Source organism: Schistocerca piceifrons, chromosome 2 (genome assembly GCF_021461385.2).
Source record: "Schistocerca piceifrons isolate TAMUIC-IGC-003096 chromosome 2, iqSchPice1.1, whole genome shotgun sequence".
In the NCBI taxonomy this organism is placed as follows: domain Eukaryota; kingdom Metazoa; phylum Arthropoda; class Insecta; order Orthoptera; family Acrididae; genus Schistocerca; species Schistocerca piceifrons.
Window position 1 is genome coordinate 869,783,641 of NC_060139.1, and position 18,264 is coordinate 869,801,904.

An 18,264-nucleotide genomic window follows, 5' to 3' on the forward strand; every position below is an offset into this window, starting at 1 on the left:
TATAAACATTGTTATTGTTTCACTGATGGACTGAAAATTTATGATCTTATTGTTGTATCACATGTGTTCCTTAGGTAGTGGAGGGCTACGGGCAGACAGAGTGCTCTGCACCAGTAACTCTGACTGTACAAGGTGATCACGTTCCAGACCATGTAGGGCCTCCAGTTGCCTGCTGCTGTGTCAAATTAGTGGATGTGCCTGAGATGGAGTATTATGCATCAAATGGCCAAGGAGAGGTTTGTGTCAAAGGCACAAATGTTTTTCTAGGCTACTACAAGGATGAAGAGAAAACAAATGAAACAGTTGACAGTGATGGATGGCACCATACTGGCGATGTTGGACAATGGCTGCCAGTGGGTATACTGTAAAATAATTTTAATTTTGTTGTAATTATCAAATGAAAATTTTCTGGATGATCATAGATTTTCTAAATTGTTTTCAGAATGGCACACTGAAGATTATTGATAGGAAGAAACATATATTTAAATTGTCACAGGGAGAATATATAGTTCCCGAAAAAATTGAAAATACTTACATTCGAAGCCAGTATGTACAGCAAGTATTTGTTTGTGGCGAATCTCTAAAGGTCAGTGTTGTATAAACAAAATTATAAATCAGTAAATTTGTATTGAGCTGTATTATATGTAGATGGCATGTTGAGGATAGAGCATGTTAAGTTGTGATCAGTGGCTGTCAACTATTTACTTGATGACGTTTCTAAATCACATATTATTCCTTGCTATTACCAGTTATGAACAAAATATTCATCATCGCATCTACCCTCTACAAGCTGCCTTGTGATACGTGGGAGAGGTTGTTTTGTGTACTATGGTTACTACTTCTGTGCCAGTCAACAATTGTCAATGAGAACAACAATCGTTGGTAATCTCTTATGTGAGCCTGAACACCCCTAATCTTGCCTTCATGGTCTATTCATGACATACACACATAAGAAAGCAATTTTAGTTGGCTCCTTCAGGAATGTACACCCTCAGAGTTTTAACAGTAAACGACATTATGATGCGTAATGCTTCTCTTGTGAAGTCTGTAACAGGAGTCAGATGAGCATCTTCATAACATTTTGCCCTTGCTACACAAACTTCTGATGAAATGTGCTGCTCATCTTTGTATCTCCTCCATTTCCCTTACTGACAAGCAGTATTAAAATATTGGTCGAACAATGCTTTTGTAAGCTATCTTCTTCATGGATGGACTATACTTCCTGACAATTCTTTCAATGGACCTGCCTGGCAAATGTGTTTCCTGCTATTAGTTGTACTTTGTTGTTCCACTTGATGTCATTTTGTATGCGCACTCACAGATAGGTAATAGGTGTGTCTGCTTCCAGTGATTGTGCAACACTTGTGTAATCATACAATAAGGCACCTTGTGCAATAGCTCATATTTATGTTGCGGGTTAACTGCCAGATCCTGCATGAAGCGTCAATCCAATACAGATTGTCCTGCATTTCATTAAAATTTTATGGCATTGCAACTTCTCTACATACAACAGCAGCATCTGAGAACATTCTCCAGAAGTTTTTGACATTATCTACCAAGCCATTTAAATAAAAGTATGAACAATAATGGCCCTATAACACTTCCTTGGAGTACACCTGAAGTTACTTTTACCTCTGAAGATAAGTCTCTTTTAAGATTGATGTGCTGTATTCTATTAGCAAAAAGCTCTTCAGTTCAGTCCAGTTGCAAAGCAAGTCTAATATTCCATACAGTCATATTCAATTCATTAGTAGGCAATATGAAACTGTATCAAATGCCTTCTTGAAGATGAACATGGCATTCATCTGGGTGCTTGAATTTTCTGTGTTCTGGATTTTGTAAACTGAGTGAGCCAGGTTTCACATGCTCAGGCTATTTTTGGTGCCTGGATAGGTCATAATATGTAGTATAATATGTGTTCCAAAATTCTCAGCTGTGATACAGGCCCGTAGTTTTGTGCATTTCGTTGATGATTCTTTTTTGAAAATATGAGTGTGCATTCATTCTGTTACTTGGAACACTTCATTCCTCCAGCTATCTACAATAATTGCTGCTGGTAGAGTTAAAATTTCTTTTGCATACTCTACATAGAATCGTGCAGATATTCTACCAGCATCAGTCACCTTCTTCCTCTTAAATGATTTTAGTTAATTTTCTATCCCACAGCAACTTAGTTTGATATGTCACTTTTGTATTTGTGCATTGAATCAGAAGAGCAACCTCAGTACGATCTTCCTTAATCAATTAATTTTGGAAAAAGAGATTTTAGTATTTTGGCCTTCTCTCGTCGTCTATTTTGATGCCATTTTAGTCACTGAGTGAATGTCTGGACACTTGGTTTCAATCGGCTTACTGATTTAACATAAGACCAAACCTTCTAAGTATTTTCTGCCAAATCAGTAGTTAGAATTTTACTTTCAAATTCATTGAATGTTTCATGTAAGGCTCTCTTTAGGCTAGTTTTGGTTTAATTCAGTTTTTGTTATCAATGAGACTTTGACTCTGTTTAAACCTGCAGTGAAGCATTCTTCAGTTTTGGAGCAGCTTTCTAATGTGGTTGCTGAACCGTAGCATGTCTTTCCCATCCGTCATAACTTTTCTTAGCACATATTTGTCTGAGGCATATTTTACAGTGCTCTTGAATTATGAACATTTATATTCAACATTTTCGGAGATAAATTTTTGATTCTGACCCCTGAAGTAATCTGACATCTGCTCACTGTCATGCTTAGTTTGTAATGTCTTTTGAGGGCATTACCTACAAACAAATCTGGGGTACAGCTATGGATACCAGCATGGCACCATCCTATGCCAACCTATTCATGAGCCATTTAGAGGAATCCTTCCTAAATACACAGAATCCTAAACCCCTCACCTGGTTCAGATTCATTGGTGACATCTTTGAGATCTGGATTGCGGGTGAGGACACCCTCTCCACATTCCCCCAGAAACTCCTACTCAACCCAACAGGCCACCTTCCTAGACGTTGACCTCCACCTGAAAGGTGACTACATCAGTGCCTCTGTCCATATCACACCTACTAACCACCAGCAATACTTCCACTTCAACAGCTGCTACCCATTCCATAGAAGTCCCTTACATACAGCCTAGCTGCCCACAGTGGTCACATCTATAGTGATTAGCTGTCCCTCTCAAAATATTCCATGGGTCTCACTGAAGCCTTCAAAGGCCGTAATTATCCTCCCAGTCTTGTACAAAAACAAATCTCCCATGCCTTATCTTTCCAGTCTCCCACCACCTCCCAAGCCCTCACCTTCCAGCCACAGAGGAGCATTCCCCTCGTAACTCAGTACCACTCAGGACTGCAGCAAATGAATTACATTCTCCATCATGGTTTTGACTACCTCTTATCATGCTCTGAAATGAGAAATGTCCTGCCCACTATCCTTCCCACCCCTCCCAGAGCGGTATTCCGCCATCCACCAAAACTACACAACATACTCATCCATTCCTACACAACCCCTGCTCCCAACCCCTTACCTCATGGTTCATGTACCTGTAATAGATTAAGATGCAAGACCTGTCCCATACATTCTCACACTACCACCTACTCCAGTCCGGTCACAAACATCACCTAGCCCAACAAAGGCACAGCTATCTGTGAAGCCAGACATGTGATCTACAAGCTAAACTGCAACCACTGAGCTGCATTCTATGTGCGCATGACAGCCAACAAGCTGTCTGTCTGCATGAATGGCCACCAACAAACTGTGGCCAAGAAACAAGTGGACCAACCTGTTGCTGGGCATCTACATCTACATGATTACTCTGCAATTCACATTTAAGTGCTTGGCAGAGGGTTCATCGAACCACAATCATACTATCTCCCTACCATTCCACTCCCGAACAGCACGCGGGGAAAAACGAACACCTAAACCTTCCTGTTCGAGCTCTGATTTCTCTTATTTTATTTTGATGATCATTCCTACCTATGTAGGTTGAGCTCAACAAAATATTTTCGCATTCGGAAGAGAAAGTTGGTGACTGAAATTTCGTAAATAGATCTCACCGCGACGAAAAACGCCTTTGCTTTAATGACTTCCATCCCAACTCGCGAATCATATCTGCCACACTCTCTCCCTTACTACATGATAATACAAAATGAGCTGCCTTTTTTGCACCCTTTCCATGTCCTTCGTCAATCCCACCTAGTAAGGATCCCACACCATGCAGCAATATTCTAACAGAGGACGAACGAGTGTAGTGTAAGCTGTCTCTTTAGTGGACTTGTTGCATCTTCAAAGTGTCCTGCCAATGAAACGCAATCTTTGGCTCGCCTTCCCCACAATATTATCTATGTGGTCTTTCCAACTGAAGTTGTTCGTAATGCTAACACCCAGGTACTTAGTTGAATTGACAGCCTTGAGAATTGTACTATTTATCAAGTAATCGAATTCCAACGGATTTCTTTTGGAACTCATGTGGATTGCCTCACACTTTTCGTTACTTAGCGTCAACTGCCACCTGCCACACCATACAGCAATCTTTTCTAAATCGCTTTGCAACTGATACTGGTCTTTGGATGACCTTACTAGACAGTAAATTACAGCATCATCTGCGAACAACCTAAGAGAACTGCTCAGATTGTCACCCAGGTCATTTATATAGATCAGGAAGAGCAGAGGTCCCAGAACGCTTCCCTGGGGAACACCTGATATCACTTCAGTTTTACTCGATGATTTGCCGTCTATTACTATGAACTGCGAGCTTCCTGACAGGAAATCACGAATCCAGTCGCACAACTGAGACGATACCCCATGGGCCCGCAGCTTGATTAGAAGTCGCTTGTGAGGAACGGTGTCAAAAGCTTTCCGGAAATCTAGAAATACGTAATCAGCTTGAGATCCCCTGTCGATAGCGGCCATTACTTCGTGCGAATAAAGAGCTAGCTGCGTTGCACAAGAACGATGTTTTCTGAAACCATGCTGATTATGTATCAATAGATCGTTCCCTTCGAGGTGATTCATAATGTTTGAATACAGTATATGCTCCAAAACCCTACTGCAAACCGACGTCAATGATGTAGGTCTGTAGTTCGATGGATTACTCCTACTACCCTTCTTAAACACCAGTGCGACCTGCGCAATTTTCCAATCTGCAGGTACAGATCTATCGGTGACCGAGCGGTTGTATATGATTGCTAAGTAGAGAGCTATTGTATCAGCGTAATCTGAAAGGAACCTAATCGGTATACAATCTGGACCTGAAGACTTGCCCGTATCAAGCGATTTGAGTTGCTTCGCAACCCCTAAGGTATCTACTTCTAAGAAACTCATGCTAGCAGCTGGTCGTGTTTCAGATTCTGGAATATTCCATTCATCTTCCCTGGTGAAGGAATTTCAGAAAACTGCGTTCAATAACTCCGTTTTAGCAGCACAGTCGTCAGTAACAGTACCATCGGCACTGCGCAGCGAAGGTATTGACTGCGTCTTGCCGCTTGTGTACTTTACATACGACCAGAATTTCTTTGGATTTTCTACCAAATTTCAAGACAATGTTTCATTGTGGAACCTATTAAAGGCATCTTGCATTGAAGTCCGTGCCAAATATCGCGTGTCTGTAAATTTTAGCCAATCTTCAGGATTTCACATTCTCCTGAACTTCGCATGCTTTTTCTGTTGCCTCTGCAACAGCGTTCGGGCCTGTTTTGTGTACCATGGGGGATCAGTTCCATCTCTTACCAGTTTATGAGGTATGAATCTCTCAATTGCTGTTGCTACTATATCTTTGAATTTGAGCCACATCTCGTCTACATTTGCATAGTCAGTTCAGAAGGAATGGAGATTGTCTCTTAGGAAGGCTTCTAGTGACACTTTATCCACTTTTTTACATAAAATTATTTTGTGTTTGTTTCTGGTGGATTTGGAACATGACATTCTTCATTTCAATGACTGCTTCACAGCCTGTGCTACATGGATCTACATCTACATCTATATCCATACTCCGTAAGCCACCTGACGGTGTGTGGCGGAGAGTACCTTGAGTGCCTCTATCCTTTCTCCCTTCTATTCCAGTCTCGTATTGTTCGTGGAAAGGAGGATTGTTGGTATGCTTCTGTGTGGGCTCTAATCTCTCTGATTTTATCCTCATGGTCTCTTCGCGAGATATACAAACACCAACTTTTCTGAATTGTGCAAGTGGGAACTTTCCTGCAATATATCCTACATTCCCGTAACCCTCCTGGCCTCAACCTTCGTTACTCATTGTCCTCGCCCATCCAGCACCTTCCCTGTCCCCATTTCAGCGCTACACAGCCCTCATTCCTCCACACACCCATTCTTCTTACTTCTCTAGTTTTCCACAACCCCCGCCCCCACCCCTCCTCGCCCCTGCCCTCTGCCTAACCTCCCGACTGCATATAACTGCCCTACCCTCTCTCCATCTTGTCCTTTTGCACTCCCCAGCAGCACTGCTACCCACCCCTACCATGCTATCCCTCCCCTCCCATGCCCCAGACTACTCCTTACCCCCCAACCCATTTGCCACTCCCATTATGCACTGGTGCTGCTGCTGCTCAGTGTGGCTTCAGTTGCCAGAGACTGCAGTCGTGTGTGTGTGTGTGTGTGTGTGTGTGTGTGTGTGTGTGTGTGGTGTCTATTTTTGTAGAAGGCCTTGCTGGCTGAAAGCTTATTTGTGACAGACTTTTTGTTGCGGCTATCTACAACTCGCCATCTCCATTGTATGGTGAGTAACAATTTTCCTTCTCATAATATTGTCTGATTTCCACCTACTGGTTAGCTACTTAATGTAAACTATACTTAGTTCAAAAATTAAGTTTTAACTTGAGTGTTGTATTCTTTTTTTATTATGTACTACCCCAAGACTTGACCACATTAAAGATGTAAAAAGTTATGGTTAGAGTCCAATTTATTTCTCCTAATAACTCTCCCCTAACTCTCAAAAAGCTTTTTCAACTTTCTTACCCAGTCACTGAAAAGCAGTGTTGCAAAACATCTTTTCCAATACAAAAATCAGCTTAAACTTTTTTTTAGAAGTGCCGCTTGTCAATTAATCTTTAAAATGCATAACTGCATGGGCATTTATGAATTTTGGGCATATGACAGAATTGTCAAAGTCTCTGGTTGAAGCCTTTCACTTTGCTCCAAACCAGTGTACCATAACTGGTTCTGGAAATGATCCTCCAAAATGCTAATTCTGCTTCTGCATGGTGTGTAACACTGATTATCTTCACTAATTCAACCAGCTGCTTGTAGGAACTGAGGATGGCCTCAGAGCTTAAGTGCTAGGCACCATTCATGCCAACAGGAGCCATGATTTACACCCAGGTGTGCCCAGTGCACTCAGTCACTGTCAACACAGCCTCCTCCAAATTTTTTATAAGACCCCTAGGAATCGTACAGAACTGAAACTTGCTTTCCTTCCTGGCAAGCTTTCTATTTCTTTAAGAGGATACACCTGCCTTATGTTGGAGCTCCCAATGACCAGCAAATCCATCCTCTTCTCTTATCCACTTATCCATGCCTTTCATGAAGATCAGCCCCAGTCCTATTAGACAAAATGTCCTGTGCTGAGTCACATGTACTTTCAGCAATGGACAAGACCTCAATTATGTTTCCAAAGTATAAAGGGGTCAGCAGTGTAGCCAGTACTCACTTATGCCTTCCACCCTGAGACTCCTGACTTCACCATGTTTGCCATACGCAGTCAGATGAAAGTGGACCTACAAAAACAAGTGAATCTGAAGGTGATACAACATCAGGGGTTGCAGACAATGCCACAGGCTTAAGAGGTGCCACAGCTTTCACCTCAAGTGCTTAAACTTCACTCCAGGTTACAGCAGCAGCCCAAAGCCTGTCAACCATGGTCAACATGGCTTCCAATTGTACAGTCACCATTTTCCTCTGTGTCCATAAACAACAGCTTCAGTCCCTGTCCACCGTGAAACTACATTTGTCTATACAACAAGGATTATAACAGCACACAGCAGTTGCTAGATGCAGTCAGAGTGCAGCTTCTACACTGCTTCTGGCTATCTATATGAAATTAAGTGAGCTCACACAATTATTGAGAAAAAATATGCACATAATTAGAAAAAAAATTGCAAATTGTACAGGGAAACACTCACATAATATTTACTTCGTCACAGAAATGTGTCAGAAAAATACTAAACTAATCACTGTGTAGAAATAGAAACTGCTGTTTCTATTGGCAGCAGCTCCTACCTTTGTGGCTGGAGCTAGAGCATCTTTTCAGTTCAGGAAAATAGTTTTATGTTTCAGTTTAATCTCTTGTAGAGACTATACCTAAAAACACTCCCGTCACTGGGCATATGTGGAGCTCCATATCAGAAACATATTGTAAATTCCAACACTACTACTTCTCTTCCTCTCCCTCTCTCTCTCTGAGAATGTGTTCCTTATAGTTTTTAAGAGTACATTAGATATTTGGAAAAGTGCCACCATTCTATGCACAGAAAAAACCTTCCTGTGCATAGCAGTATTTCAGAGTTAGAGAAGTTTCTAAGATATGGAGCATTGTTAGCAGAGACAGCTATTTTCCCATCAAAGTTGCAAATCTAGAATGAGAAAAAGCTCGACAATATCCGATAACACCAGAATTTTGCGAAACTCTCAACTTGAAGAAGGTTACTCTCTTGCAAATGTTCGATTCACATAAATATGAGAGTGTTAAAGAATAATGGGAAGGGGAAGACAGTGCTCATCTGAAGTGTATAATAAAGGGAGTCAACTGTGAAACCAGGAGAACAGCTGCATTAATGCAGACATTTGATTCACCGACTTCACTTGAACAAATCAGACAGTTTCATCCACCTTAAGATGAAGCCTTACATTTCTAATTCAGTGCACTCTTTCAACATTACGGACAACCCCCACTGACTCCTATTACAATGGAAAGGTTATCTATGAATATGAGGCAAGGATCCTCCATACGATAAGTCCGTCAGTTGTTTAGGTAATCTCCCAGTGTGGTGTCAAATGTGTCAAAACATTCCAGTAAGAGAAAAAAAATTTGTAGAACAAAGGATTATGAAATAAATAACATATACACTAGTTGAGAAAATCTGTCTCAAAAACCATCCTGTTTTGCTACACGTTTCCTTCATGTGAGGAAAAAAGGATATGAGAGGCTAGATTACTAAACACAAATTCTGTCAACAGAAGCTAGTATGGACAGATGTAGTTAAAAGTGTCAATTGCAGTGGTTCTCCATTGTGAAAACTGTTATAAGCTTGAGAGTATCCAAATTATGGCATCTCGTTTCCAAAGAAGGATGTCCATATGGCAACCGGAATGACAACCTGGTAGATAGCAATCGGCAATATATCCAAATGGTGATGTGAGTTCTGCAACATCCTTGTATGCTTGCCAAGAGCTATACTTGAGGTAAGGAGTTGTGATTTCTACTCCATAGACTGGCCAGAAGTAGGGGCTGAGCAGCCAAATCCTAGGCCCTTGTGGAGTGGAGTGTCAGTGAATTTTGAAGGATTTAATGTATCTGTATTTAATTCTGACCTGGATACAACAGTCTGCACAAAACCTGAGAGATGAGAATGCAACATTATGAATCAAGCTTATGTAAATAAAGATTTAATCTTAACTTCAGTTCATATTTTCATTACATCCCGTAGACTTTTGTTTAAAAGTTATTGTAATGTCAGGTTGCTGTTTTCTTCATTCATAGCTTGCTCTTTGTATCTCTGGATATTTTCAATTCTTGACACTTCTGTCTTCTGGCCTTCGCTTACTCCTCAGTTTCTCAGTGTTCATTTGTAGCACTTGTGTAATTCATGCTACCTTTTCCATCAACCAGGTTACAGTATGAGCCTTTCTCTGTCCTTCATCTCCATATACACTCAATAAGCAACTGTACCATTCATACTGGAGGGTACCTTGTACAAATAATAGAAATTCTCTGTCCAATTTCATTCATACATAGTGCGAGAAAAAAAAAATGACTTTCTCTGTGACTCTGTACATGCCCTAATCTCTTTTATCTTATGCAGATGATTTGTATATGAAGTATAGATGGTGACAATAGAATGATCACTCAGTTGAAACTGGTTCTCTGAACTTACACACTAAGAGTTTCAGAAGAACTTCATCTTTCTTCCAATAACTCCCATTAACGTTCCTGGGTCATTTCTGCAACACTTTCATAAGAGCAATATTGTCATGTTACAATACTAGGAACTTGTCCTTGAATTTGTTTGATGTCTGTTGTTGTGTACACCTGATAATATTTCCAAACACTGGAACAATACTGTAAAACCTATCCTTCCATTTCCTCATTGTGCTTTGTTTCTCCTTTCCAAAGTATGCATGTAACTGTGGTAACAAAAATGCATACAGGAAAGTATCTTCATTTGGCTGAGTTTTGAGGATTAACTCGAAAGCAGCAGATTCCCTGTTCATTCAGTTTTCTGTTTGGCATCCATGTAGTGATTGGTAGTACTTCATTCCTGGAAAGGTATGGGCTTCACATTCTTGACCAGTTCTGATACATTTTAGACATCTTCAAATGTGACTGAGAGACACCAGATGCGGAGCAAGTTCATGAACATTTACGTATGTCTGCCTGTGTCTGTGTCTGTATATGTGCGGATGGATGTGTGTGTGTGTGTGTGTGTGTGTGTGTGTGCAAGTATATACCTGTTCTTTTTTCCCCCTAAGATAAGTCTTCCCGCTCCCAGGATTGGAATGACTCCTTACCCTCTCCCTTAAAACCCACATCCTTTCGTCTTTCCCTCTTTCCTGATGAAGTAACCTTGGGTTGCGAAAGCTTGAAATTTTTCACTGTCTGAAAATTAATGGCTTGTTTTGATGACAACTCATTAATTTAAGGAAATGTAGTTAACTGGTTATGTGCTTATTTTGTAAGTGAACAAGATGAACACCATTTCTCCTTACAATTCAACGTGGCTAACAAATGGCCAGTGTGAAATTCAGAAAAAAAGAAAGCAAGCTATCAGATGGCGACAGATCTGTCTCAAACTATAGTAGTAGTAACAACAACAACAACAACAACAAAAACGATGATGATGATCTGTATCGTCATTTTGGAGTCAAAAGACATTTTAAAAAATATTGTTGTTGACTGAGGATCAGATTCAAGCTTAAATAAATAGATTAAAATTTAAAATAGTGTCACTCACAGGAATGATGAGAAGTTTCTGTTTATAATTGCTTAATTGAACTGCATTTCCAAGAAGAAGAAGATTGTTTCTGGCACTAAAAACTTCCTGTACTGAATGCTTGTGATGTAACTGATGTTCTAAGGTAGTTATATTAATTAGTTTGATATTCACTAATTTTGGACCTGAGGAGGAGATCTGGGAGCTTTGTATTGGAGTAGATTATAAAAGTCAATAGCCTGTTCACTCGCTATTTTATTGAAATTGATTACATGTTTCAGATTTCCCAGCATCATCAGATCTAACTATTACAGCAACAACACAGGCACATAGTTAATACATGTACTTACTATCTACAAGCCTATGTGTTGCTTCTGTAATCATTAAATCAGATGTTGACTACAAATCTGAAACCAGTAACAAATTTTAGTATAGTAGCATGTAACCTAGACATTAGCTATTACAATCTATGGTGGTTTAAATTAAAATGTAGGTTTCCACTTCCATTCGGTTGCCTTTACTGAGGCAGTCTTAGACTGCAACTTCAAAATCACTGATATGCAGGTAATCAAAAACCATAAAATATGATCATGGCATATCAGGTAAAAGATGTCTGTCTGATGAAGCCCATGGCAGTTCTGACTACACTTCGTAAAGTAGGGGATGTATTCAGTAGCATTCGGTTTAAATGAATCTCTTAATCTGCAGCTACTAATTATGAAACTGAGGATATTGTGGTGTAGTGTCACATTATGTACTGTCTGTTATTTTAAATATACCATGTTTCACTTTTTTTTAATATTTGTCTTATTATTTTTGCAGTCATGCATAGTGGCAGTTGTTGTTCCTGATGTTGATGTTATAAAATGCTGGGCTCTTGAAAATGGAATACCAGGAACCTTTTCTGTGCTATGCAGCCACCCAGAAGTTAAAAAGCTAATTTTTGATGATATGATCTCATGGGGCAAGGAAGCAGGCCTCAAGTCCTTTGAACAGGTAAGTAGCTCTCCACTTGTACAAGTAGTAGTAGTAGTAGTAGTAGTAGTAGTAGTAGTACTGGGCTTCTAAGGGACTCAAAGCTCCTGTGCCAGTCTCACATGATTCCTCCAGATGCTCCTGTCTCGTGCTACCTCTTGCCAGTTATTTATTCCCAATCTTTCACATATGCAATCAATTTCATTTTATCTTTTGCCGTATGGATTTTCCCTGAATATCCGTAACACAATTTGATCTTCTTTCATTCTCATCAGATGTCCAGCCCATCGCAGTTTTCTAGCATTTATTATGTTCACTATCATTGGTTGTTGTGATAGCTTGTGGATTTCTATGTTGTATCTTCTCTTCCATTGTGATTCATTGTCTATAAACTTTATTCTCAAACACTTGGAAATGGTGGTGTTCTGTTTTCGTTAGGCTCCATGTTTCTGCCCCATAGATTATAACTGGTCTGATGATTGCATTATATAACTTTATTTTAGTTTTCCTAGTCAGCAGTTTGGACTCTAAGAGATTTTGTACTGCATAATAGGCTCGGTTAGAATTTTGCAGTCTCGCTTTTATTTCTACCTGTCTCTGATATTGTTCATCTATCACTGATCCCAGAAATTTGAACTGTTCAACATGCTCAAATTTGTGTTCACCAACTATTAGATGTGACTGGTTATCCCACTGATCTCTACGTCTTTGAACTATCATGTATTTTGTATTCTCGTCATTTACTTTCAGGCCAAGTCTTGATGCTTCTGTTGCAAGTTCCACAAATAATTGCCTAATCTCTATTTCACTGTTTCCAATGAGCAATATGTCACCTGCATATCCTTTCTTGGAGGATCCCAGCAGGTACCAGTTTCAGTTTCCTCACAACTCTTTCTAAAGCTATATTGAAGAGAAGGGGGGACAAAGCGTCTCCTTGTCTTAACCCAGTTTTTTTTTTTTTAGTGGTCAGATTTTAATCGATTTAGTAAAACCAAATTCAGTCATTACATTCCACAAGCTTTGTCTATGGATGGAGTCAGAAGCTTTCATGAAATCAATGAACAGATAATGTATTTTTTCTTTATCTTCACAAACTTTTTCATTTATTGATTTGATTGCAAATGTGTTGACAGTGGTGGATCTGTTTTCGCGGAAGCCATTTTGATAATGCCCAATTAAACTTTCTGCATATGGTTTTAAGCAGCATAGCAATAAACAAGATAAGATCTTATAACCTGTATTGACTAATGATATTCCTCTATAGTTTCTGAGATCTTCCCTTTCTCCTTTTTTATTTATAGTGACTATTAATTATTCTCTCCACTCTGTTGTAATGTCCTCTGTTTCCCAGATTATTTGTATAAGATGAAGTAAACGTATGTGCAGTGCTTGTATCTCGCTTGGGATGCTGTCACTGCCAGTTGCTTCACCATTTTTAGGCGTTTGAAACACTCTTAATACCTCCTCATATGTGGGTTCTGGAATTTCCTCACAGTTGTGACTGTTGCCAGAACTAGTAACGGGTGCATCTGGATCAGAACAATTCAGTAGGTTGTGAAAATACTCCTTGCTTGTTGCTAAAATTTTTCTTGGTTCAATCATTTAAATCCTTCATCACCTTGGTTTTGTGATTAAAACCTTTTCTAATTTTGTTGATTGTACCATAGATTTTCCGCATGTTGTTATTTTGATGATATTCATGAATCGATTCAATCTGTTGTTTTAGGAATTGTTTCTTTTTCTTCTGGTTAATTTTGTTTGCCTGCATTTGAGCCTGCCGATAATAAAGTTCTATTTAAGGATTCTTATTTGTTTGCAACCATTTCTTTTGTAGCTTCATAACCTTGTTTTCGCTTCTTCGCACTCTTCATTGAACCATTTCTCCCTGCCTTTCGTAGCTCTCTGCAGGTTATTATTTGCTGCTGTGAGGATGGCTTCTTTTACATTGCTCCAGTATTAATCACTGGTCATTTCAAGGCTTTCTTCCATATTACTTAAGGCATCAAACCAGTTTGAAACTTCATCTGTTCATGTTTCCCAGTATAAATTTTACTTTTGGTGCTCCTTCAGCTTGATTTTCATTGTGCTTATTACTAGATTATGATCTGACCCCATTTCAGCTCCTCGGAAGGATTGTACGTAACTAATTGTTTTTCTGTGTTTACTATATATCAAAACATAATCAATCTGATTTGCTGTTTTCTTATCACTTGAGTACCATGTTTCTTCCTGTATTCTTTTATGAGGGAACGTAGTACTGCTAATGATCATATTTGTTGCAGCAAAATTTATCAGCCGAATGACATTATCATTACTTTCCTCATGCAGACTTTCTTTTCCAATAGTTGGTCTAAAAATATCCTCTTTTACTATTTTTGCGTTAAAATCGCCTCTTACTATCTTGATATCATGTTTTGGTAGTTTTTTTTTTCCACAGGTGTGGTAAGTTTTCATAGAAGTTATCCTTCGTTACATCATCTTTGTCATTAATTGGTGCATGAAAGTTTTTTAGTGACAAGTTGAACCACTTGAACCCGATTCTAAGGTAGCATAGTCTTTCATCAATGGCTTCAAACCTTATTACTGTGGGGAGAACATCATTTAGTACACAGAAGGCCGTTCCAAATTTGTGATAACCATTTTCTTTTCCACAGTTGAATATTGTGTACTTATGTCTAGTTGTTTGCTGAGTCTTCAGAAGGATACTGTTTTAAATATACTCTGTACATTCCATGTTCCGACTCTCATGTTTGATTTCCATTGCAAGGTCATCATATTTTGGGGTCCATTTTTCATCCAAGGCTTATGTGAGATATTTGTAATATTAGAGTTTTCTGTAGCTGGGTTACTGGCCCTGCGTACAATCCTCAACCTGGAGGACCGAGTCTTTTTCTGTAGGGGTGTTTCTCCCTTAGTCTTTGTAGATTCCTCAATCTACCATAAGGCAGCAGTGCTTATTTTAGTGCACCCCAAGTATTTTATTTCCTTGGTATCCATCATAAGATCCCTCTCAAGCATGGGGCAGAGTACACATGGAAGGAACGCTCTTATATTGCGGCAATCTTTTATTCATTCATTCATCCACTATGTTCTGTAGATCCATCTAGAAGGAGAACTTTCAGAGATGCGGAGTAAGTCAAGGTATACACTGGCAAAAGACAAGGAAATCATAGAAACTTAATCTGTACTTTGTAATAACAATCATTATACTGATTAATGATATTCACAATTTTTCTGTCTAAATTTGAGTAAACTGGAAAGGAAGCTGCTACTTTGGGAAAAAAAAGCTGCTCTCTCCATTTTACTATAATTGTGCTGGATTTTTCGTACTGCAACTTAATAAATACAGCTGCTAGGATTGTATATACATTATATGTAGAACACTATTCTATGTCATTCTGTTATAATTTACAAAGCAGTTACCAATCCAGAATGCTGTCCTATGCACTATCATTTTGTTGGTGACAGTCTTTCTCAGTCCTGTGACCTGAGAACTATCTCATCCATCCTATTAATGGGTGTCTGTAATTTAGTATGTAATTGGACTCTCCGTGCAGGTGGATACTTTTCATACACCCAAATGCTTGCAGAACCATCGCAAAAATCATAAAATCCACAAAGCCACTTTCTTTACAACAAAATTCTTTCTCAACATTCCTCTTTCTTCTTCCCCACTCCATTGTTATACTTTTCCTTTTACTCCTTATCACAACCATTGTCCTTCTTTTGCCTTACTTCTGTTTTACACTGCTGCTGGCTATTACATTTATTTTATTTTCATATTCCTTCAGTTAGGTTTATGAACTAATTTTATCATACAATAAAAGAAGGAAAGAGTTGGCAACAAAAAGCAAAGATTAAGCCTGAGTATATTTCACCATCCTGATATTGCAGCATTAACAGAGTTATTACCATTACACTAAGCTAAGCTAACAGTAATTGCGCAGTAAATTATTAAACTATTTTTGTCATGGTATTTTAGTACAATCAAATAGTGGTAAGAAAGTGTATTCTATTAAAATTTTGCTCTGTCCAGTTGATTTTTAACTGTGATGTTGCCAGATATTGGATTTTGACAAGTGTGTACAAGTGTAATTATTATTCTGTTTAAACCATGCACTCACAGCCAAATATAGTAATAATTATCTTCTCACTGTTCGCATATTTTTAGTTACCCTGGACTTAAGATCTTGTTTTTAGTATTTCTACTACAATATTGTTTACATTTGTAAAAAAATGTGTTTCTGTTGCTTCATATACTCATTGTTCATTCATCACATATCTCTTTTTCCCTGGTACATACCTTGGTATTCTTTTTTATTTTATTTAACCAGACAAGAATTGCAGGTTTCACTCGAGCTATTACCTGCTTAAACTATAATCTTCAGACCCTGTGTTCAGATCTGAAGATGCCTATAGATTTCCATTGAAAATGGTGACTGTTAACTGTCACCTGGTTAAACAATAGAAAAATAATTATTACATTAGTTACAGCATTCTGTAAAATCATAGTTGTTGCATTTTACAAAATATTTTGTTGTTATTCCTTAAGACCATACCAGTGTGTACATCTGTTCCAATGCTTGGAATGTTGTCAACTTTTTCACAATATCTGTTTTCTGTAACCTATTGTTAACTGTACTTTCTTCTTACATTTAATTAAAATTGCTGTCTTTTGTCTAGGTTAAAGATGTGTATTTGCATCCTGATCCATTTTCTGTACAAAATGGTTTATTAACACCAACACTGAAGAGTAAACGACCTCAGCTGAAGGCTTACTTCAAACCTCAAATTGAAGATATGTATGCAAAACTCGCGTAGACATTTCATTTAAAAAGTTAATAAAACTGATCAAGTTATGAACCTGAGAAGGTGATACTGATACCATGTAAGAATCATGGGAATATGTTTCTACATTTTTCTTGAATATATTTATTTCCATTATTTATAATATATTTAAAGATCATAAAACAATGTGATAAGTTTTTCATGAGAACAAAAACTACATTTTTTTGTGAAAAGATGGATCTACTAACTGTGACTATTATTTCGTGAGACTTGTGAATATGATAAATGAATGTGGATGTCTGAAAGAAAAGTGCATATGATCTTGGAATGACAAAAATGTTAAGAAACAGCATTCATCCTGTTAACGATTTAATGTTCTGAATGATCATGTGTAATTTATTACTGCTAGTTAAAAAACTTCACAAGTGAGTGGCTGATTCTTTTAAAAAAATCTGCATCTAAGCTCTTAATTGCAATTTCATTTGTAGAAAATAATGTTTACACACATTGTTTTTTATTTAAAAAGAAGATACTTTTTAATTGTTTAACATACTTCAGCTTTAGAACAAAACATTTTTATAGTTAAAATGGTTTATTTAAAGATGTGTTCTGTTGTATACATGTGTAATATAGTGATTGTTACATCTTTTTTTGTATTTGTTGTATTCACTTGCAAATTTCAAATGGTTCAGTTGTGTGTGGTTTAAAAAAAAGCTCTTAGGTAAAGTTTAGTTCTATTTAGTACTGCAATTCCTATAATTAAAGACCATCATCTTGATTATAATCTCAAAATATTGTCAGTATTTACTCAATGAGAATGATGTTTGTGCAAACATGCACTAAACACAAATAGGTACTGAAGTTGTTTTAAACTTCGTTAAATATATTTTTTTTTTCCTTCTGCTGTCAGATATGTGAATTACTGATGTTACTGCATGTGCCTTTCTAATACTTAACACAATATATGATTGTCAAAAAAATTACACCAAGTCAGATCAGTGCAACTTCAAATAAAATTCCATAGTTTGTGATTTTCTCTTAGTAAAATCCTTTATTACGTTTAATTCAACTGTTTTTAATAAAATCCATAAAATGGTTTCAACATCACAAAGATACTTGATGCTCAAGATATTGAAATATTTGTTTTCAAGCTTTTTATGTTGCATCAGCTGGCTGTTAATCTACTGCTGACCCAGGAACACAGGATACTTACCTTGTAATATTGTGCATCTTTCCACATGTGATATCAGAGAAAATAAAAACTGAAAGCTACACCCACACACACACACACACACACACACACACACACACACACACAGAGAGAGAGAGAGAGAGAGAGAGAGAGAGAGAGAGAGAGAGAGAGAGAG

At 38.0% G+C, this 18,264-nt stretch overlaps 1 protein-coding gene across 1 annotated transcript in view; it reads left to right on the forward strand.

The window, feature by feature from the left end:
- Nucleotides 1-17,898, forward strand: part of LOC124776279 (long-chain-fatty-acid--CoA ligase 1) — a 188,157-nt gene extending 170,259 nt beyond the window's left edge. Inside the window, exons 9-12 of the mRNA XM_047251182.1 lie at nt 75-353; nt 443-586; nt 11,957-12,130; nt 16,793-17,898. Of these exons, the coding sequence (XP_047107138.1) occupies nt 75-353; nt 443-586; nt 11,957-12,130; nt 16,793-16,930 (735 nt within the window). The 3' untranslated portion in view covers nt 16,931-17,898. The remainder of the gene's footprint in view (nt 1-74; nt 354-442; nt 587-11,956; nt 12,131-16,792) is intronic.
- Nucleotides 17,899-18,264: the final 366 nt, after the last annotated feature.